General features: G+C 30.8%; 1 protein-coding gene across 1 annotated transcript in view; it reads left to right on the top strand.

Moving 5' to 3' along the window:
• Positions 1 to 24,446, top strand: part of LOC123305050 (protein timeless homolog) — a 573,972-nt gene that overhangs the window by 52,010 nt on the left and 497,516 nt on the right. The window contains exons 3-8 of the mRNA XM_044886653.1: positions 3,711 to 3,845; positions 10,341 to 10,600; positions 13,991 to 14,374; positions 18,541 to 18,947; positions 20,241 to 20,409; positions 22,346 to 22,426. Coding sequence (XP_044742588.1) covers positions 3,711 to 3,845; positions 10,341 to 10,600; positions 13,991 to 14,374; positions 18,541 to 18,947; positions 20,241 to 20,409; positions 22,346 to 22,426 — 1,436 coding nt within the window. The remainder of the gene's footprint in view (positions 1 to 3,710; positions 3,846 to 10,340; positions 10,601 to 13,990; positions 14,375 to 18,540; positions 18,948 to 20,240; positions 20,410 to 22,345; positions 22,427 to 24,446) is intronic.

The following is a 24,446-nucleotide window of genomic DNA, read 5'->3' as shown; positions in this document are numbered from 1 at the left end:
TTAAAATTTTTCATACATAAGTTGGAAAATTTTGGGAAAATTTTCTCAGGAATTCAGAAAAAATTATTTTGCTTCGATCAGATCCGCTTCATTGGTTTGTTAAACAATTAATTCTAAAAATTGAACATTTTTTATTTAGATTTTCGCTTATAGCTCTGCTTCTAGAGATCATACTATAAAATTCGCCTCTAATTTGCGCCCTCGTGGGTAAACAGTGATGTTTACAAAAAAGTGTTTCAAATAGAAGTTGTTAATTTTTTTATAAGAAACATTCTTTACATTTAAATTTTTATTCTATCTCTAACGGTTTACAAGTTTTGTCCTACGGACCCAAGACCTATGTTGCTCAGTTATGAATTCGACCTCACTTTTTAATTTCAACTTAATATATCTTTTCGTTTTCGAGCTATCGTGATGACAGACGGACAGACGACAGACAGACAGACAGACAACCGAAAATGGACTAATTTGGTGATTTTATGAACAGCTATATCAAAATTTTGATCGTGGCATCAATATTTTTATGCGTTACAAACTTGAGACTAAACTTAGTATACCTTGATATATTTCATATATATGGTATAAAAAGGCATACTTGGAAAGTTGTTGAACCGTTCCGTTCCTTATGTGACACCGTGTATATATTCAAAATTGTATGTAAATATTTTTTGTATTTGTTTGTAATTTTCCATCCAATTCAATCGAGAAATAATTGTGCATGGTATTTTTTATAATGATATTTTAATTATTTTTAATTAGCGAAGAAGCGTGGATCTATTTTTTTTTTAAATAATATAAAATCGTTAATTTAGTGTTTGTTGGCTATGTTCATTTATATGAAATCATTTAATGAAGCATTTTGTGATTTTAAAAAAAAAATTTTATATTGTTTATGATGAATGAATATTTTTTTAAATGAACATTTAATTTGTACAATTTATTCGCAAACAACATGTGTGGTTTTTGCTATTTGTTTTCTTTTTCACCCGACTAAGCAACGCAAAGGAGTGGTAATTTGTGTACCAGTCTGTGTCTGTTCCTATGTGGCACACTAGAGACTAGACACTTGCGAGTGCTTCTGAAGATATGGCACTATTGAAAATTCAATATGGCAAAAACCAAAAAGAATGTATGTGTGTTCCTATGTGGAACATTAGAGACCAAACACGTTTGCCGATTTTGATGATTCTGACGTCAATCGATTTGTATTAACCTTGCGAGTGCTACTGAATATATGGCAGTGATCAAAATTCAATATGGCGACCGCCAGATGCCATATTTTAAAAATAATGTTTGTGCGTTCCTATGTAGCGCATTAGTGACCAAACTTTTTTTGGACCGATAGCTTAAATATGACGTCATCATGTTCATTTGAAAATGCAACCCTTTCAAAAATAATCGTAAAAAGTTTGGTAGAACCGCCAAACGGGAGCCAAAACAAAAATGGTGCTGTACTCCGGACTAATACATATTTTCTAAAAATTTAATAACACTTAACCATTTTTTAATTGTACATTCTTTTTAATATAAATATTTTATGATGGAAATTATATCGATATAATTTCACCGTTCTTTTTCACCCCTACGTTTTATCCCTTATTAGAAACACTCAGACGTGAATAAAAGTTATTTTAACTTTTTCGATTAGAAACACAAGTGTCCTACACTCGTATTTCATAATGCCTACATATATTTAACCATGAAGTTAGCAATTTAATGTCAATAACCCTTAATTCAAAGAAAATTGAAAGATAATTAAGACCTTGAATTTGATTTCGAGAATTAGTGAACACTCTAGTAGATTTCGGGATATAGGGAACAATGTTTTTAAAAAATAAGAAGTGTTGTGTTAAATAATACGACAATGCTTAATATATATTGGGCATTAATTTAAATTTTGTTGCCAACTTCATGGATGATTTTATAATTGGCAATTTGTCAATTTGAAAATTATCGTATATAATCTACAGAGACATGTACTAATGGTTCAAAAACTTATTTGTGGTAAAAAGTAAATTTTGCTTAGAGATAACTTTTCAGGCTGTATTTAGACATCTTATTCTTATTGGATAAAGATTCTGCTTACAGTGGTATAATTGAAGTGTTGTGAAATAAAAATACCTGACTTGAGGTATAAATATGGTTAGATAACATCTGGTTACTTCCAAAGTTTGAAATAAATGAGGCGAATTTTCAAACCTTCAAAAATTATTGTTATTTATACATCTGTTTAAATATGATTGCGAACTTCCGCATACTAAACGACATCGAACATCCCCGAATAAGGATTTGTTCATAGGTTCTTTGTAAGAATCCGAACAATGCTTCAACTACAAATTTTTATCTAAGCTCCTAATCAGCTCTTTTTCAATAGTGATTCTATTTGTAAAAGCTTGAGGCGCTCAATTAAAACTATGAGGCGGTGCGCCTCATCCACTCCAAATACTTACTTACTTTTCGATTCATTCTTGATATTGAGCACCTCAAGCTTTTACAAATAGCCATGTTTGAGTGACTCATAGAAAAAATTATTTTCTACTTTTTATTATGATAAAAGCTTGTCCCTTAAACTAAGCGTGCATGCCAAATTTCAGCTCAATCGGTTGACGATAACAACCACTTCAAAATTGAGTTGCAAGATTTTATCCGTCCAAGTGTAGAACAAACAAAAATATCAATCGGTTAAGATTTTTACATAAAAATGCATGTCAGCTCACTGAACTATTAGTATTATTGATCAAGCATGAGGGACATTAGTAATATATTTTCGTATGATTGGTACAGATGTGCACATATTAACTACGTGATTATTATATATGATGGATGTTTAATTAGTAAAGTTTGATTTTAGCAGTACCACCAATATGTGCGCCATTTATAGAAGGGTTTGATTTATGGCACTATTAAAATTAATCGCTATTAGGAGTGTCTATGTATATCATTTTGATATAAACGTCTATATTATTCATAAGCATTTCATCATAGTTACAACTTGGGTTTGGCCAGATGAATATTAAACATACCTCCCTTCTTCTGTGGATTTTCTAATAGCCAGGTCTCTAGCTCAAAAAAAGATTCGGAATTCTGATCTGAATGCCATTTGCATCAATTGCTAGAATCCTTCCTACAAACATTTCTACCCTACTCCAATTAAGTAATTATACCATGTATATATGAAATATATCAAGGTATACCAAGTTTAGCCCCAAGTTTTTAACGCTTAAAAATATTGATGCCACGGAACAAAATTTTGGTATAGGTATTCATAAAATCACCTAATTAGTTCATTTTCGGTTATCTGTCTTACAATACGATAACTCAAAAACGAAAAATGATATCAAGTGATCGAATGGACCTCGTCACGTGTGTATATAGCTTGTATACTTGTGTGCTGTCTACAAAGCATCTATTGTTTGAAACTGACAATAACCTGGCGGGCACAGCAGACTATACAACACTAGAGTAATCTCCAGTCGTATGGCGGAGGTGACACACAAATTTTCTTCTTCGGTTTGCATCTTTTATCGATAGAATAAAAAACATAAATATCCAATTGCGTAATAAAAAAAATCGTTATTTATCGAAGTAGGCTGTAAATTTTGAAGGAACTCTAACAATTGAAGGAAATATCTTAAAAAACTTTTCCAGAAACCCTGCACTGTAGATAGATATAAATAATATTTATAATCACAATAATGTATTGATTACAGGAATGGCAAGAACGTACAGAAGAAATGGGTATAATTATTGAACGTATCTTGATTCTTGTCAGAAATATACTGCAAATACCAGCTGATCCAGAAGCAGAGAAACGACCAGATAATGATGCCAGTGTACACGATCAAGTGAGTGTTTATTTATTATTATTTTATCAAGGATTATGTTTTTTTTTTATTAATACATTTCTTTTGCTATTTTTTTTCTGTGAGTTTCATTTTTTTATCCTTTAGTTCATTTTAATTTAATCTCTTTTCTTTTCTCGTTTTAATATACCATTTTTTTAACCGATGTTCAAACAAGAGGAAGTTCGAAATTTAATGTAGTGGATTTTCGGTCGTAGTTCTGATATTCCAGTCATAGTTAAATAGTTGCCGATTTGAACACTTTCTTGTTAGGAAAGATATAAATATATGCAAGGCATACTTAATTTTGAGTCGATATAGAAATTTATATGTTCAATAGGTTTTATATTTATATATTCAATTACTTTTTTATAGAGAATGGGGAGGGGTTAAAAGTGTAACCAGCATTGCTATTTCGATTTTGAGCACGACAAATTGTTTCTTTAAAGCATTAGTAATCACTTCCAAGTTATAACTAAACTAGCTGTGAACTAGCCGCTTTGCTGGGCAACATCCCCACTTTCACCCCTCCCCTCAAATCCCCTTGCGTAGGGATTGCAGTTTTGTAATGTATACTTCATGCTCTTTTATTTGATATTCCAGTTGGGTATATTTGAAAAAATTATCTTATTATTCCCACTTTCTCGCTCCACCTTTTCAGCCTCGAAGGTTAAAAATAGATAAAAACAATCCTTAAAGCTGGTTGTATATTTTTTCAATATTTGAGCTTAATCGATGTACAACTTTTTAAGTTTCTGAAGCACATCCCTTTCAACCCCTTATTCTAATATATTATGCATGTATAATATCTATAAACCTGCCTCTTGAATCACTATCTATTAGAAATAATCACATCAAAATCCGTTGCGTAGTTTTAAAGATCTAAGCATACATAGGAATTATTGACAGACAGACGGACAGACATGCAGATTGAAGCGACTTTGTTTTATACTCATGATTTCTTTCTCTTTTACTAAAGTTGTTGCTAGCTAGCAAAAATCCCGAAATACTCAACGTGTAGCTTTTAGAACCATACAAACATAAAAATTTTGGGAAACTAAAAACATTTCTAGAATCGTTACCACTTTTCTACTTTTTTCTAGATATGTTTGGCATTTTGCTCAAGTTTTTAGGATATTTTTTTTACCGGAATCGATCTTTAACGTTAAATTATACATGATATGAAAAAATAATAATGCCAGTTTGTCGACTTGGTGAATAGTTATAGTGCCTTGATGAAGTCGATTCTATTAAAAAAACTTTGGTCGGTTTCTTGCATTTTTTTTTTTTTTTTTTTTTGTTCAATGTAAATATACAATTTTTTTTTTGTTAGAGTATTTCTTTTTTCCCGTAAATATATTTATCATTCTTCATTCCTTGTTCTTAAGAAGTATTTAACGTTTTAAAAATTTTATAATATACAAAGTAGATTTTCAGATATTTATTCCTTCTTTTTTTTGTGTTATTTATCTTTATATTAAAAAAAAAAAATAAATTAATATTTTATTTAGAAGGCAGTGAAATTTATTTTTAATTAACGCTGTAGCTTGTATTGTGCATCACTTTACACGAGAATCTAATCATTATTAACTTATTTACACGTTAAAATATTTGTAAGTAAAGAATGATGAAATTAATCTAGGATATGAGACGTCAAAAAATCCATGAACTCTTAACTTTCTGTCGTGCAGTAAATAAGCTCTTGAGTCAATGTGGAGCATTTTCTCTCATAAGACATTTATTTGACAGAACGGCCATTTTCGAGATAGAGAGCAGTGCAGAAATCTGAGGAAAAAAGTAATCCCTAAGAGTTTGGAATCCACGATTGAATTTCACGAACCCACGAAGTCAAAGCGTCCATTTTTGTAAACTTGGGAACTTCCCGAAAACTGCGTGAAACAAAGTAAAAATTGAAAAAAATGTCTCCCGCTTGTCAAATAACTTTCATAACGACCGCACAAACGTTACATAATACGGGCAGACATGCCACCTTTCCCCCTGGCCGTTCTGACAATTATATGTCACATCGACTCAGAAGCTTATTTACTACGCGGCAGAAAGTTAGAGTTCATGGATTTTTTGACGTCCCATATCCGATAATTAGCAGGATTAATACAATTTTAATTTGAAATAAAAGCAAAACGGTATGAGATACGATATATGATAGCGTAAGCTATAAACGGGTTTTCACGAGAGAAGTACCCAATAGTTCCCTTGATTGTGATCTTATACTTTTTCATTTAAAATTTAACGATAGTACCAACCTTAAAGATTGTTTACTTGACTGAATCCGTAATAATCTAGAAATTCTGTAAAGCTAATATCGCTGTATATACTACTTTTTATCATTGAATTAAATTAAAGCTCGTTGTGTTTACTAGAACTAGTAATGTATGCAAGTAACGTAATATAAAAATGAAATATCCAAGGTGGATAGTAGATAATTGAATTGATTAAAGATGATGCTCGTCATAAAATACTGATATTAAAAACGTACATAACATATAACTAACATACATATACATATATACACAAACGTATGGGAGACTGTTGTACTTTGGGTCGTAGATTACATTTATATATTTTGGAAAGCCATTTCTCTTTAGACACTATGTTTTTTTTGAACATTTAGATATTAAAATACAGCCGATAAGAATATATTTTTTTAAATGTGATCAATGGTACAAGACCATACATTCTACATCGTTTCAGTTTACTCTGAGGAATTGCAATATTGGAAGTATCTGATTCAAACTTCGAAAATTTGTCAAATTACTCTTGTATGCACCTTCTTATTAATGGTCTAATACCTGAAAAAAGAGATTAGCTGTAAAACCTCTAGAGTAAACCAATGCTCCAAGGGACATCATGATGATGCGTCTTTCCAAACTTTCTCCTCAATATTTTACGTTATTTTTAAAATTGATGATTGGCAACACAAAATACTCACCGTAAGTATTAATTCTAGTAGAATGAGGGCTAAATCTCGAAGCAAAAGATTTTATTACGTTTTTACAAAAATGTCTTACTTTAGTTTTACTTGAAAACAATAGCACGTGAACAATCAATCTCACGGTTGCTTGCTCTCGGTTGGAAATTAGACTTTCTCTCGTAAAGTTTCTCTCTAATAGTATAGATAGTTATATCTTTCACGAAACTGAAGGGTGATTTAAATATATTTTTCCATACAATCCTAGTAATCGGTAACACCCCAAAGTAACGTCAAGGTACAACAGTCTTTCCTTCGAACATACATACATACGTTTTGTTTCACCTGCATCATCACATTCGTTACGTGATTATATTAGAAATATTAGCAGTTATGAGATATGAAGGAAGCATAAAACAAAATTCCGTTATTTTAATTAATTTACTTTCTGTACCTACTATTTGCTAGGATTACCTACGGGATACTATCCTACTTCATTCAATATGAGTAGATGTTTCGATGTGTGGGAGTACCTACATTCTAACCTGACCGATAGCTATTTATTGTTTATCACAGCAACGTTTATGCTTCTATCATATCGGTAGATTGTAAAATTAGTTCAGCGATTAAATGTTTAGTTTTTATGGCTACAATTGTAGTTGGATCACTTGCAAACAAATACCTAATTACCTAGTCAAGTAACCTTCATTGATTGACAAAAATTACCAAATTAGCGACGAGTAACATCTGAAAAATAATAACAGTTTATCAAAAAATTTCATTGAAAAGTAGTTACAGTGTTTAAATTAGTAAAAAATCGAAATAAATTTTCGAATACAGAGAAATGTGTTTTTTGTCGCTAAGTTAATGACACTTTTACCAAATTAGCAAGGAATTCTAGAATTGCATCTGGGAAGATATCAAACGTTTCGGAAAGTCTGGTTATCTACGCACAACTATAAATCTCATTCTTTGGTGTCCTTTTAGTGTCTATTGATAACTGGGAGTATCAACCCGCCAACTGGCGATAATCATTCATACTAATTAAAACAAGAAGTGAACTCGTCATCAATAGTTCCAATTTAGACTACCAGATGGCAATCAAAGCAGATAAATTCCGCCAACGAGCGATTTCAATTCGTACTTATTAAAACAGGAAGATTTGAATCTAATTTGGACTACCAGGTTACTTACTTACCATTTATCAATATAAAAATAGACTTTAAATAGCATACCTAATTTTTTAATCGTTATCGACATGATAAAAATTTCTATCTTTTGTGTCTCATTAAGATGTATTTGTGCACTCTGGTAGTAAATTCCATTCATTACCTTGCAATCTCATTAGTGTGCATCACATATTACCCAGACTGTAATTTTTAAATATATCAGTGAATAAAAGTCTGGTGTGAAACACTCCAACGACGTCTATATACGGATGTACAGTTGAATTTGTTATGGCAACAAATATATTGCTTAATTTTTTACGAATTTTGAATTTTTCCAAAGGTAGTTTGGGTCCAACGTTGCCGCTGGCTTAAATCATAAGAGTCGCCTGTTCTCCATTCCACAAGACTCTCAAATTTGAAATTGACGAGTCACTATTTTGAAATTTTACTTTTCTAAGAAGTAAATGCTCATAGGAAGTATTAAGGGAACAAAATTTCATAGCTGCTAGTGTTAAATAGAAATCAATCCAAAGATAATAAGAATTGAATTTCAAGTTATAAATTTTTGTTAACACCTATTCAAAGAATATGTTCGAAATATTACCGAACAGTTTCTACTCGTTACTAATGCGTCACGAAATGCAAAACTGTTGCATACTTAGTGAAAAAAATTTCCTCACGTGTTTTATAGCTGCATTCTTTAAAGTTTTAATAAAATTAAATTTCCTGCATGCACACATATTCGTGTAACAAATAGATTCACATTCACCTACATGTAATGCAATTTTTTACAAAATACACCTTAAATTAAATTCTATGCTTTTTATTTGTTACACGAACGCTTTTCTAACTTGATATGTAGAAAGTTTCATCGTATTTTTAGATTTTTTGTAAGTTATAATAAAATACCCCCAACTCAGCGGTTATTGTTTTAAGCTAGACCTTCTTCATTAAACAATGACATCCCAATGCTATTTTAAATAGACTGATTAACAATGACGTTTGGCATTGAGAAGGTTCAACACTCTGAACCTGAATAATAAAAATTTCAATTATACAATTTAAATTTATAGAAATAACAAAAGATAATAATGATAAAGACCCGCCAGGTTGCCGTCAATGTAATTTTTCCACAATTTAATTTCGACATTTCAATGCTGAACCAAAAAATTAACTTCAAAACGAGAAAACATAACAGAAATAATTTAACAAAAGAGAAAACGGAAGCCTTTAACTTTGTTATCGGCCAAATGTTTACAAATCCACATTCAATTTACCTTTTTCATCTGAAGATTTCGCTAGATGGCAGTACTAGGAGGGGGGCTCATATAAAAGCCTTTGACGTTTCCGTATAACAGAATTTAAATCCTCTTCAACACGTCTCTGCCTTTTTACGATCTTCTGGAATATCAAAAAAAAAAACCATTCAATTAACTCAATTTATATATGATGTTGATTTAGTGTTAAAGACGATTTAAATTCTGTCATATGGAAACGGAAAAGGCTTTTAAGTGTACTTTCTAGTGCTGTCATCTATTTGTGGATTTGTTTAATCTTCAAAGGAAAAAGGTTAATTCGTGTTATCATAAGTAATTCTTTTCTTTATTTTTGAAATAAATCGCTTTTTATGCTTTTGGAGCGAACTCAATTATGGTCCTAAATTTTGATTTTAAATGAACAAGATTATGAAGAAAAAAACATTCGGGAAAATAATTCTAAGAAGTTTTTATTGAAATCATTGTTTTAAATTATTTTGAATAAGAAATTATTTCCAAAATCACTGTTTGAAGGTTAGAAACAGCCGAAAAGAAAAATTAGAGAGAGAGAACTATTATGAGATTTATAGCGATATATCTTTGTTCGACTGAATGTACGATTTTGTACTTATCCACGAAAAATTGATAAAATTTGAAATTTTGCGCATATTACCTTATATAGAAGCATAAAAAAATTATTATCGTAAAAAGTAACTTATTTCGATAAAGAAAGTTGAACAATGAATGAAAATAACTAAAAACTGTTTTTTACAAGCTTTGCTTTAGCTTCACCTGTCCGTTGCATGTAATCAAATCTTGCAAATTAAATTTGACGCACTTTGATAAGCTGATATTGTACTAAAAAGTAGAAAATAATTTTTCTTCGAGTCACTCATATATGACTAGTTGTAAAAGCTTGATGTACTTCAAATTATTTCATGGTATTTTAAACTGAGTGCCTCCGGCTTTTACAAAGTATTAATACAATTAATTAATCGCTACTTTTTAGTACAATAAAAGCTAATCCCTACAGAAAAGTATTTTTTATATAAATTGCTGTGTAGTTTTAATTATTTTCCAAAAGCTCCATGTGATAAAATAGTTATTTATTGGTTAATTTATTTTTCTCTTTATCTATTCACAGATATTATGGGCCCTACATCAAAGTGGTATGGTCGATATTTTCTTATACATAGCAACATCTGAAAACGAACAATTATATTACATGCATATATTGGAAATAACATCGTTAATGTTACGTGAACAATCCGCTGAGAGTTTAGCTAGTTCAGTGATGACACGTAGTATTGCTGAAAAGGAAAAGGATGAAATTGAATTGATCACAGCGAAAAAGAAGGAACAAATTGAAAAACAACATAAACTTAAAGTATATAATGGTGCCAGGTGTGTTTACCGTTTTTTTTTTTGTTCTTTTATTTTTTTTTATTCTAGCTTACGTTTTTACGTTTTTGTTGTTTTCTATATCTGTATTGTGTGTATGGGGTAAGTCACATATTTATTAGACAGAGTGTCACTCACTTAAACATGTCACGCATAAACATCTGAGAAGTCACACAGAAGCAAAACCTTCGTTGGGTACTTTTGAATGGGATACAAGCTAAACGCTAAAAATTCTATCTGAATTCAACATGACTGGTGAATCAGTGGTATTGATGCTGGACTGTTACCCAAAAAATCCGAGTTCAAATACCAACCCTGTCATATTTTTTCTACCTTGCTGGAGACTTGAGTAACTGCACCTTAAAACAAAGTTGTCACAGTTAGAAAATCCAGGACTTAGGAATTATTACGAAAGTCAGAGAAATCTAAGAGGTATCATGGAAACAACCCAGCAATAAAATTGACTTTCATGGTTTCTGAGTTATAATTTCCTGAAATCGCTACTTTGATTTTATGAGATTTTATCGGTGTTTTTTAAAGAAGAATTTTTGGAATTCTTTGACCAAAAAACACAAAAATCCAATTCTTTTGACGACTGGATAAGATCTCTCCAAAATATGTGGATATATATATAAACTTTCGGTCAACACCATAGGTACTCGCCCATAGGGTAAATTAATACGATTTATCGCTCGGTAAACTTACCAAAAATCCTAAACAATTTGTGTCTCGGTTTTTAATTTTTTTTAGAGTACTTAGGACATTATAGTCACAAAAACCAAGTTTGTTTGACTATTGTACAAGTATTTTCTGTGAAATTGCCAGAATTCGATAAAATAAATCGACTTTTACATGGGATTTTAGACGAAATCTCAGAAATTATACATCTTATCATAAAAAGAATTCAATTTTTCTATTTTTTGGATTAGTTTTATCGAAAATTCCGAAACAAAAAAATTATTTGTGATTTTTTTCGATTTTTCCATAAAGGTCTCCTTAAAAAGATCACAAAAAGTAGAAAAATTTGATTGTTTACAATTTTGGTAAAATTCAGCACAAAAGATAATGGATTCAAAAAAAGACAAAAATCGGTTTTTTCAATGATCGAATGCATATAGTTTCTGAAATATTGTCAAAAATGTCATTTGAAATTCGCATCGATTTTAGGCAATGTCAGAAATGTCAATGTCAGAAAAATTTATATTAATTAATAGTCAAACAAAGTTGATTTTCGTGACTCTAAGATTCTAATCTAAGTCTAGAAAATTGAAAAAGCGTTTTAGTTTATCGACTAAGTTGCTTAAAACCGAGTGTTAGTGAAGTCATGAAAATTAGACTTAAGACTTTTTTCAAGGACTACAAAAATTTTTCATTTTACTCGGAAGCTATGTTAGAACAAGACATCCAAAAAGAAACTCATTTACTCTAATTTTTCAGCTGTTCTTGATTAGAGTGGCCAACGAGATCATTGAAGTAGTCTATCGTCACGTCGGTTGAACGATTTTACTTTTTGCTTCTACTCATTAAAAAAGTTAATTATACTTCACAATAAATTATTCGTGAACATATCGACCTTCAAAAAAAGCTCATAGGTGCTTAAAGTAGAAAGTATTAGGGGGAAGATGAGGTCACCTTGTATTCACATTATAGAGAACGGTAATTTTTAATATTAAATATACAACAAAATATGATGTGCCTAGGGACGAATAATTAAAAGTTAGCTGTTACCCAATTTTTATTCCCAATGTATAAAATTATTTTTTATTTTATATGAAAAACGGAAAATTTACATAATATAAAAAAGTTTCATATCATTTTAATGAAAATTTGCTTTTTTTTGTTTTTTCGAAATAAAATGTCAACTACATTCCTTTTTTTCCCGGAAATGTCATTTCAAAATATTATTTTTATCTTTCAATTTTTCGAGATATCTTTAAAGTTTGACATGACTGTTACACACATATCATACATATGGCGAATTTCGTTTACGATGATACTATAGCAAGTTCCAATAAATTGTACTAAATTGACGTCACTAACAGCATATATAGTGAAAATCGTTTATAATGACTTCGCCTTATAATTCTGGTGATGAAAGATCTACTCAGAAACTATCAATAATTTCAATTATAAATGTCTTGTTTAATTAATCACCTAACATTGTGGCCGGAAGCGACTAATTTCGAATTCGAACGACAGGCGTTAAAAATTTGACTTTTTCATATAAAATAAAAAATTTTACACTCTAGATTTGCTCCAAATCTTTTGGGTTTAAAGGGTAAGTTTTAAATATCTCTAACAAAGAATTGATATCTGCTCATGATATCATAGCGTGCTCAGGGCGTAAAAAAAGTAAGGTCGAGTTCTTAAATGAGCAACATAGGTCAACTGTGTCTCGATTTTTTGCAATTTTCTTAAAAGTTTTTGTTTCCGATTTAGATAAAACTCTGAATATAAGCTAATTTTGACCCAAAAAATGCAAAAATCGGGTTTATGTATCGATTGGATGTATAGTTTCTGAGATTATCGCTCTTTGTGTCCAATTTTGGGTGATATCTCAAAAGCCACGCATCCAATCATTAAATAAACCCGATTTTTTTATTTTTTGAGTCAAAATTATCTTATATTATGAATTTTATCGATATCGAAGGCAAAAATTTTTTGTAATTTTCTTAAGGGGTACCCCTTAGAAAAAATTCGGAAAATTCGGAAAAAAGTTCTTGTTTCTGATTTCGATTAAACTTCCTACATAAGATTAGGAAGGTAAGGTTAAGGTTCCTATATAAATTTTCACTCAATAAATACAAAAATCGGGTGTATGTATCGATTGGATGTATAGTTTCTGAGAAAATCGCTCTTTGTGTCCAAATTTGGATTATATCTCAAAAGCCACGCATCTAATCATTAAATAAACCCTACTTTTGGGATTTTTTGGGTCAAATTTAGCTCTTAATAAATTTAAAGAATATCGAAGGTAAAAAAATTCTTATATCAGTCATTTTCTCTTTCACTGACGTCACTGTCCAATTCTTGCTATGAGGAGATTGACAAAGTGCTCCTGCGGTTCTTAAACAGCTTAAAATGGTTTATGGAGTAGTGTTCGGGGATGATTCGATCGTTTTTTGGTATCGCAGGATCCTATGGTCTAAGTGTGTCCCAACCCAGGACAGCCACTCTAAACTAACCTACCGGGTGTTAATTAATTAAATAAGCCAATATAATTTATTACTTTTACGTATAATTAAATCACAATTTAATAAATTAAAATGATTTTTCAAATATAGAAATTATCTTTTCATGACAAAACGTTTGGGTTATCAATTGTTAACTGTTTTGAAAAGACTTTGAAAAAATTGCTAAATTGCTAAAATCACCATTTTGTATTTTTTCTAGACATTCCCGTTTTGGTGGTACATATGTTGTAAAAAATATGAAATCAATATCAAATGAAAATGATATTATATTTCATAAACCATTCCATCAATTAAGTAAATTAAATTTCGATAATGAAAAGAACCCGTATCGTAAACCAAAGAATAAGCGTCCATTACACGATGACACAACAAATCAACGTCGTTCTGCGTTCTCAATACGACTATTTTTAAAGGAATATTGTATTGAATTCTTGAATGGTGCTTACAACACGTTAATGTATAATGTTAAGGATCGTTTGGTGCGAGCCAAGTCACAGAATAACGACGAAACGTATTATTTATGGGCAATTCGATTTTTTATGGAGTTTAACAGATATTATAAATTTCAAGTGAAATTGGTCAGGTGAGTTCATTTTTTTTTTATTTATGTTTATGGGTTTTTCTTATCATTAGTTAAACTTTATGAAATGGGAACAATATGGAACTTTTTTTACAGGAAGGGTCCATAAGATTTCAGACAGATACATTAAAAATATAATTGATCTTTCATAAGAAGTTCTAACTTCAGTTTTTCAATTTATTTTTAAAAGAACTGCCGGGAAAATTACTTGTAATTAGAAAAAACTGGCGAAAAAATTGAAAAAATTAATTCTCGTAGGGGAGCGATAATAAACTACGTCACGTTAAATTTCATCATCTTTCATCCCTCCCTCTTCATCACGGTGCGTCACACTCTTTGCGACCACACCCCCCCTAAAAATTTTACAAAAAGCAAGATTGCCTCCCCTCTCCAATACATTTTCACATTCAACCCGAATGACTTTCTAACTAAAAATTAAACAAGAAAAATTAGAATTGTTTGATGTACTGCGAAAATTACGTTTCCTTAAACCCTCCGCCCTATTGTGACGTCTTGTCACGCTAACCGAAATCCCTTTCCTCTAGTATGTGAACGTATTTTAGGAACCTAAGCTGACAACTTTCGCCTTCATTTCTGAGCCTAAATTGAACGCGGCTCATCAAATTTGTTCGCAGCAGCTTTCTGATCAAACCAGTTCACTTTAGCAATGCGTCAAAAATTTTACAATAAAGTAAAGGTTTTGAGATGAAAGCTAATAGTGAGTCATATAAATGAGAGTCTTGTGAGGAGTTCAAAGCGTTCAGGAAAAAAATGGAAAAAATTGATCAAAATCCTTTAGTTCTGTTGAAGCGTTTGCAAGAAAAAATTCATCAAACCCGGGAAATGAAAATGGGTATATTTATCAGGACGATCATGTATCGCATTGATAAGGAATTGCGATTCAAAACAAGGCCAAAACCGTATATTTCAACGACTAGCTACCACCAGGTGGTTCTACTGACTCCGTTTTATTCTTAAGGTATTTCCAGCATGAAAGTATCAGTCCAATATTCACTCAGAATTTTTGGTCGTTTAGACTGCGAGATAATCCGCTTCAAAGTTCGTGATTTCGAAGGTCAAAGCATATAAAACTCACTGTCTCTCTAACTTTTACGATACTAAAAAATTGTCTCGGCAGAATTAAAAAAAAAGTACAAAATAGCATCACATTGTTTTGTTTTCGAGATATTAATTTTGACATAATTTTGTCCAGATTAGAAACTAAGATATTAATTATCACGTGTCAAAATTTCTGAAACATTGGGATTTCATAGCATGCCCTATTCTTAGTCTTTGAACGAAAAATTCGTTACATTCTATCGAAAAGTGGTTTTTACCTTAGTTTTAGCGTAGGAACTGCAAATATTTAGCGTAGGAAATGAATATTCGGTTGGAAAATTTACGTTAATTTTTCTGTGTTCGAAAACAATAATTAACTTCTATTCCGATTATTTTTCCACGAAAACGATTTGTTAAAGAAATATTCAGCTTCTTGTAAAAAGATGAGATAATACGTATATGGGTTTTGGAAATTGACTTATTTTCCCACAACGTTTTCAGGTTTAACTGTATTGTAATTATTGTTGCGTAGTTGTTATTGTAGGTGTATATAAACGTATATACCTAACCTATATAATAAGTAAATACTTTGTATACATTATTACATTGCTTTTTAATTTAATTACTTATTATACTTTTAATAACGGTTATAAAAGTTTTTTGTTTTGTAAATATTTTATTTTACAACCAACCCCATAGACCCCTTGGTACAATGGTACATAGTACATACAGGTTTATAATAACTATGTGAGTAATGGCCTATTTAACTGCCACGTTTATTATTTGTAAATATTCAAAATATATTTTAGTGGCGTTCAACAAAATTAGTATATTCACATTTTACAATCATACAGAGTGAATCACTTTAATCGGGCAGTTAAAAAAACTGAAATGTAGAAACCATATATTAATATATTAAACAAAGCTGCACCTTGAATTGGACGTTAATCTTCATCCCAGCATCATCACCGAATATACATCATGTATGTAATACTCTTATATTGCCAGCGTTCTATGTTCCTCTATGAGAGAAACGCTGGAATCGCGCCTTCTTTTACCATTGCCCATTTATTATCGCGCCACGAATACTATTGTCCATGAAGTGACTCATGAGCAAGCAGTCACGGTCCTACACTTGAGACGAATATATCGTCTGTACGGTGATGTTTTCACCCTAACTCTCACTCTGCTGGCAATATAGGAGTATTACATATATGGTATACATACTCGAAAAAGTCAGCGGAAGTATAGCACTCACTACCAACTCTCGTATTACTTCAAATTGTATCTCATTGCTATGACTGACATTGAAATAGGAAGTTCTAACGCTGTAGAATATATCGTCTGCACCGTGAAGTTTTCACTCTGCTAGCAATATAAGAGTACTAGCTGTTAAACCCGCTTCGCTGGGTTGTTTTTGCACATTTAAATATCAAAATTGTTAAATGAAAGACTTTTTTTTTAATTCTCTCTGTGTGTACGGAACAGTAAGATTTTTTTGGCCGATCCCAATATTATGTCTACACTCTCTGTGTGTACAGAAAAGTAAGGGAAAGATCGATAGAAACCCATGGAACATTCCAGAATATTCGAGAAAGTTCTAGAAAATTCGATAGAAATCCATAGAACATTCCAGAATGTTCGAGAAAATTCTAGAAAATTCGATAGAAATCCATGGAACATTCCAGAATTTTCGAGAAAAATCGAAAGACATTGGCGCCAGTAGCGGCATCTAGTGAAAATTGTACTATTGACAGTGGCGCCATCTATTGAAAATTATTAGAACTAAAAAATCGAAAGACATTTGCGCCAGTAGCGCCACCTAGTGAAAATTGTACTATTGACAGTGGCGCCATCTATTGAAAATTATTAGAACTATTTTTTAATCTATTTTCTATGAATTCCTAGATCATTTTTAATTCCACCCCCACCAAACTCCCTTATTCACAATGGGAGCCTAAGGGCTACCCAATGACATAATCCCCTACCGAAGGTCAATGGTTAGTTTTAGGGAAAATCGGGGACATACAAACAAACACTCTCTTTTTATATATATAGATTACATATATATTATAAATTGAATGAACAAGCGAACAAAAAGATAGATTTTTGCAATCAATTGTTGTCTAAACTATTCGATTTACAAAAGATGTTTCAAATAAAAAATATTTGCGTATTTATAAAGAACAACTTTCTAATTTAAAGTGTTTAACTAATTTTTGTCAGTTATGAATAAGAGTGAGATGTTAATTGAACCTGAAAAGTTAGATCGAATTCGATGCCGGTATAAGATGTGTGACTTTAAAACTAACATTTTTCGTTTGAAACATTTTCCTCTATTAAATTTATTTATCGAGTTTCAAGCATGGCAACTTAAAAAAGTCACCCTGCATGAGTATTAGTTTGCTTATAGTATATAATATGTTCACTGAGGGAGTCAGAAGAAAGATACTCTTATTATTTTGTGAGTAAGAGTGGCTATCTTTCTTTACTTACATGACATTAAAAAAACAAAGGATTGCTTAATCAGCATTGTCTATACATGGTATTTCAACAATTAACTCAGTCAATTGTTTGTTTTCACTTGTTTCGTATATATTTAGATTTTTACCCTCATTTTTTTTGACAAACCCTGTATATAAAAAAAGGGAATGAGGAAAATTTTATTAGGGCAATTTAATATTTTATATTACCTAAAAAAAGAGAAATATATGTTTTTCCTCTTTCAATTTTTAGTTTGTAACAAGTTATAAACCACTCGTGAAAATTTGCAATGCCACCGAATTAAAATTATTTGCCATTACAAACAAAGTTAGCTACACAGAAAACAATTTTGGATAACTCTTTTAATTAAACTTAACCTACCGTCAATGATCTAGAAGCGAATTAATCAGCGAATAGAATTCACCGGGAAAATATTATCTACGAATAGCGAGACTCGTGGATTTAAGTGAAGAGAGATTCACTTAACCAAAATCTACTTATTTCCTTCATGACGGCTTTTGGAATTTTTCTATTAGAAACTATTTCCCAAATTGTTAAGAGTCATTCTCCTCATATGTCATGAATTTTGGAATCCAAATTATGCTTAACTCTTTTTTCGTTATCAGTGAAACAATGTCTGTATCAACATTCCATTTCATCCAACAACAAATGGATCAATATTACGAAATGATCAAAATGGATAAGAAGAAATTTATGGTCTGGTCAAGACGTTTACATCTTGGTCTACGTGCTTATCGTGAACTATTATACACATTAATCGCCATGGATAAATCGTCGGATCAAACTGTACGACATTCATCACAAGTTATTAAAAGTAACATATTTTATGTGATTGAATATTCTGAAACTGTGTTGAATTTAATGACGAATTATGATGAGTTGAAGATGTCACGAGCGTATTTGAAAGATTTGATTGAAACACAGCATGTCTTCTTAAAAATGTTGGAACATTTTTGTAAAACTGATAAATTGATTGTACAAAAACCAGTTCGAACAAAATCGAAAAAGAAAAGTAAGTGATTTTTTTATTATTAAGTTAAATAATTTCTAAAAATTTGTTCAAAATATCTAACTTCCATTTCGCTGAATTTATTTGTTGCCATTCAACAATACCTGAGCAAAGAGAGAGTGATGTGACGAATGTTGTATTTTTATATTCGCGATTGACTTTCCAATACAGCAAATTGTTAGATAGTTTTGGCATTTCGAATTGACCATGTTTGAACCGAACATAGCCAAGCTAATACAGGTTGAAAGAATGAAGCAATCGACATATAGACCATGAAACACCATTGCTACCTTCCTTTGGACGAGTCTACCAAACTTTTCTCTACAATTTTATCTCGAAAAGGCTGTTTTTTCAAATGAGCATGATGACGTCGATGCGATGACGATTTGAGTTATTGTTTTGAAAAAGGCATAAGGGAATTTGTCGGTTAAGTAATTAATAAAAAGGTAATTTAATGGAGAGTGTTCTTAGATTTGTTTCAAATGCGAGTTTATAGTTCCGTGATTGAACAATTTGACGGGTGCTTTTTAAATTTTTTAAATTTCACTTGTTTATCAAATATATTCGCCAAACATTTGTATGTCTCTTGAGAATGCAAACATTCGTCTCGTAGTAGAAAGTGTCAAAAAACAAAAGTAAAAATTGATGAGTTCCTGGGCGAATTTTCCCTTCTTTGTCATGAAAACACTACAAATAAGAGATTCTCAAACTTATTTCGTCTATCGCCCACTTCGAGAGTCAATTATGTTGCAGCGCCCCCCAAGTAAGTAGGTTTCAATTACATACTAGATAGTTTAATATTAAAAGAAAATTACAACTTACCCTTACCGCCCTCCTGTATGCTTCTTGCGCCCACTAGGGGGCCTTATCGCTTGCTTTGAGAATTACTGCTATAAAGGTTTACGACGCTAATTCGGATCAGCTTAAGGTCTCCGTAGATTTGAAATTACTGGTAAGTTTCGGTATTACAGAAATCAAGATAATAACCGAAATTATCGTGTTGTTATTTTAACATTTTTCAATAAATGAAAAAGTACCCAGTAGAAACAAAATTGTAACATATCTTTTACATTGATCATTTTCTGGACGCGGAAGTTAATCGGTTTTTCTAAACTTTGTGAAACTAGTAATAAAATAATACGTTTAAAAATATAATTAGGAAAAACTATAATTTTGAATAACTCGGTAGGTTTTTAAATATTAAACCATCGCATCGCATCGTTGAAGGTTATTCTGTTTGAGTTGATCATTATTATAAGTAATTACGATGGTTTTGTGGTTTTTCTGTTTATATAGAATCAAAATCAAAGGCTGTAAAATCATCACAACCAACAATTATGGATATACATGGTCAATGGGATGATGTTGCCACTCAAATATCTGTGGTTCTAGAAAATGATGGTGCTATACCCAAAGATATAGTACCGTTCGATGCAGCATCCGATGTACCAATCGATGACCAAAAGTAAGTTTTCTTTCAAGTTTATTCGCTTTCTTTCGTTTAAAGTAAAATCAACTTTTATGAATATAAATAACGTTATCAAGTATGAAGAAGTTTTTCGAATAAGTGAGCAAAGTTTTTTTTCAGATTTTAATGGATTGCTTTAATTCCAATTATTTTGGATAATATATAAAAAATATGCGTTTTCCATTGTTGAGTCTTTAATGTTACTTGATCATTCGAATTGTTTTTTGTAGGCCTCTCGGATTTAGCTTTCATATTTTTGATTCTATTACATCTTATATATTTAAACGAGCAATTCTTGTATATATATATATATATATATATATATATATATATATATATATATATATATATATAATATATATATATATATATATATATATATATATATATATATATATATATATATATATATATGTATGTAGGGGTTTTTTGGGGCGATAAGTCGATCTAGCTAGGTTTCATTTATCAGAAATGTCCTTTTATCCGTCTTTTCATGAAAAATTCATCAGACATCTATTGGTGTATAACGTAGTTAATGAAATACAATGCAAATTATAACATAACAAAAAGGAGGCGTTTGAGTAGTCTAAAGTGAAAAATATGACTCTTGCTGACATCTATTGGCGAATAACCGAGCAAAGCTCGGTCATCCAGATATTTCTATTAAGACAATAAATAATAACAAATATTAAAAAAGTAGCTGTGAACCTACCGCTTTGCTAGAAAACTATTTTTTTAACAGAAAAAACCGTAGTTAAAATTAAAATTTGGCAAACGTTGACCCTAATTTGTCTATAAAATTATTTTCATGGGATTTCCATATACAAACTTCATCTCCTTTTTCACCACCTGAGGAGGTAAATTTCCAAAAATCTGTAACTATGCTTAATTTCAAATGAATCGGGTGCATAGTTTTAGAGATCTCGTGATGAATCAGTGAGTCCGTGGTATTACGCTAGATTATATATGTAGATTAGAAAAATAATGAATTGATAATGGAAAATCGGAAAATTTTAAGTACATGAGTAGTTTTTAGTCTATAATAATTGATGGCATTATAAAAATAGTATTAAAGGCAAAACTACTGGAATCGCAAAATAAAAAACCGATGAAGTGCGAGTCTAGGGCTCCGTACTCAAAGAGTTCCACATCACAATTGCACCACTTGGTCAAATTATTTCAATTGTTCGTCCTTATGATTTTCCGAGTATCTCTTGTTATTTACTTTTCTACCATCGAATTAATTTTGTTAACATGGTAGATAAAATTCGTTTGCGAAAAATTGAAAACGAATTTTTGAATTTGTTCACCATTATCTATTTTTATTTGTATATCAGAAAGAAGCTTGGTTTATTATATGTGGCAGTCGCTCTATTGGCTCAGTTGATTAAGGCGTAACCAATTTCGCCCGCGGTATGCTTAGTTAATTTAATTAATAGTTGTGATGGGCTGGTGTAGTGCATGGAATATACATGAAAGAGGTGAACTCAGCTTCTGAATTATCAGCGGAAAGGTGGTAAAACACATATATGGTAACACAATGGGCTCTATAGCCTGAGTGTGTGTTTCGTGGACAGCCAATATAACCTAACCTAACTTAACCTATATGTGGCAGGGTTTGCTTTCACGGCCTGTTACTTCTTATTATGCATAGAACAATATTTTAAATGTTAACATAAATTTATGTTGATATTAAAGAGTAGAAGTGGAATTATTATATTTATAAATAAATAATATTTCTATGATCATAAAAATCAGACGTCTGGAAAATATAATTTCACAATTCTCATTTCATAAACATATTTACACAAACATACATTTATGAAAAACTTCCAATATTGGTTTTGCAATAATCTAATTATCTTTTCCTAAGAGCTTTTATTTATTACATTCTTTTAAAAGCTTTTTAATCCTCTTTTCTTTTTTCTCACAGAGCAGAGGCGATGTATAAGATACAAAGGTTGCTACGGCAACACGAATATGAACAAGCAATCGGTTTTCTTCGAGCTGCTCGGTAAGTAATCATAATTTTTTGTTTTGTTTTATTTTGTTTATAAATAATATTGTTGATGTTTTGTACATAAAATTTGTTCTTTGAACTCTTGGTTTATAATAAGTACTTGTAATTTGTTTAATAGCTCAATAATTGACTCAATATTTATCGATGTAGGTTTATTTTATCTATTTCTACAATGATTTTTTGCAAGATATTATTTACTATGGAATCTATTAAATCTATTAGGAAACTACTGAAGATATCGGTATGGTTTTTCAAATTTTTTTGTGATTTTTCATTGATTATTTTTAGCTATGTTTAATGGCAATATGACGAAAATAAGCTTGTTACTGATACAAATATTGATGAGCGAACGGGGTCAGGCATTTATCGCTTCGCTCCGTTGACGGAAATACTTTTCGAAACTTAAAACTTCGGTCACACTAACGTAAATTCACCGCACGTTTGATAAATTATTTGTGTTTATTCACACGGAAGTAAATTACAACGCATGTTGCAGGCAAAAATAAAGACAAATTTGGTTTGGAAGAAGATGGACACCAAACTTTGTCCTAATTTGTCCCCTCACGGGTAAACAGTGATGTTTACGAAAAAATGTTTCAAACAAAAGTTGTTTATTTTTTTTTATATGTAACATTTAAACTTCTGTCTATCTCTTAGTTTTTTTGTTTGTTTTTATACACAAATTTTGCGTTACTATTTTAAATTTTAATATGTGACGTCACAAAGCTTTTATCACCCCCCTACTCTTTGTCACACAATGTCACATTTCATTGACACCTTTCCCCCTTAAAGTGTGACATACTTAATGGATGGTCCTTTACGAATGTAAAGCATTGCGTTCGAATTAAAATTTTCGAATTCTAGATGCTTTAGGAGATGGTTTAACTTCATGTCAGATGTCTCTTTCAATTAAATTTTCGGATTTTTTTTTTCAAAGGGAAGGGGTTTGAGTTAATTACGAGGCTATATAAATAATATTCCCATGATTGGTAATTGTTGTAAGATAGATAATTCATGTTAGGTTTCTGTCAGTTGGGCACTGTCATTTGGATTCATTATTTTGTTCACTATACCTAACATTTTGTTTTATCATTTCCCGGTAAAAAAGATGTGAGTCTTCTTAGTAAGTTTCAGTTATAATTTTGGTTAAATGGCTTCGAATTCATTAAATAACTTGAAATCAATTCAAATGAATTTAAATTTCATAACCATCTTCAGAACCTTTATCCCACCATTCATACTTGATCGAAAGAAAATCTGTATTATGAAAATACGTTTAATAATTTGTACTTTATCGTACCTTTTCACTTACCTTTTTAATTAGGGAAAAAATAGATTTGTATTTTGTATATTAAAAACGTCTAGACAGTAAAAATATTTCAAACGATTGTTAGAAAATGAAAATAATTGATCAAAATATTCAAAATTTTTAGATTAATTTTGTTTAGCGATATGAAATTACCACTACTTGCACGGCTGTACTGTTTTTTTTTTATCATTGTTGATTTTGTACTAAATGAAGCTTGTTGAAAAGAAATAAGAAATTTCTTGGTAAAATGGTTGTACGTACAGAAAATTGATCATTCTTATGTATAAAACAAAGAAAGAGAGACGGGTATATAGTGTGTGTGATGCGCGGGCAATCATACCATTGAGTATGATGTGTATACATTCAGTTGTTAGAACATTGCTTAGAACAGTTGTTAGAACACACATTGAATCCTTCAATGTGTGTTCATTCATTTAATGTGTATTCTTTCTTTGCTTTATACATAAGAACGTCCATGAGAACTGAACTTACATCATATATTATAAATTCCTAACGATATGGTTGCTAAACTGTATATAATTATCTTGTCCACGCGATATCTTCCCGTTTCCTTTTTCGATTTCCATGATTTACCTTGTTATTTTAAAGCTTATCGTGCTGGCTAATGACGAAAAATAAACTTTCAGTTTAATATGTTCCACTTAGGAAAAAACAGGCTAGAAAAATAATATTAAGATTTAATTT

This window comes from Chrysoperla carnea, chromosome 1, assembly GCF_905475395.1.
Source record: "Chrysoperla carnea chromosome 1, inChrCarn1.1, whole genome shotgun sequence".
In the NCBI taxonomy this organism is placed as follows: domain Eukaryota; kingdom Metazoa; phylum Arthropoda; class Insecta; order Neuroptera; family Chrysopidae; genus Chrysoperla; species Chrysoperla carnea.
This window is presented reverse-complemented; position numbering and strand designations above follow the sequence as displayed.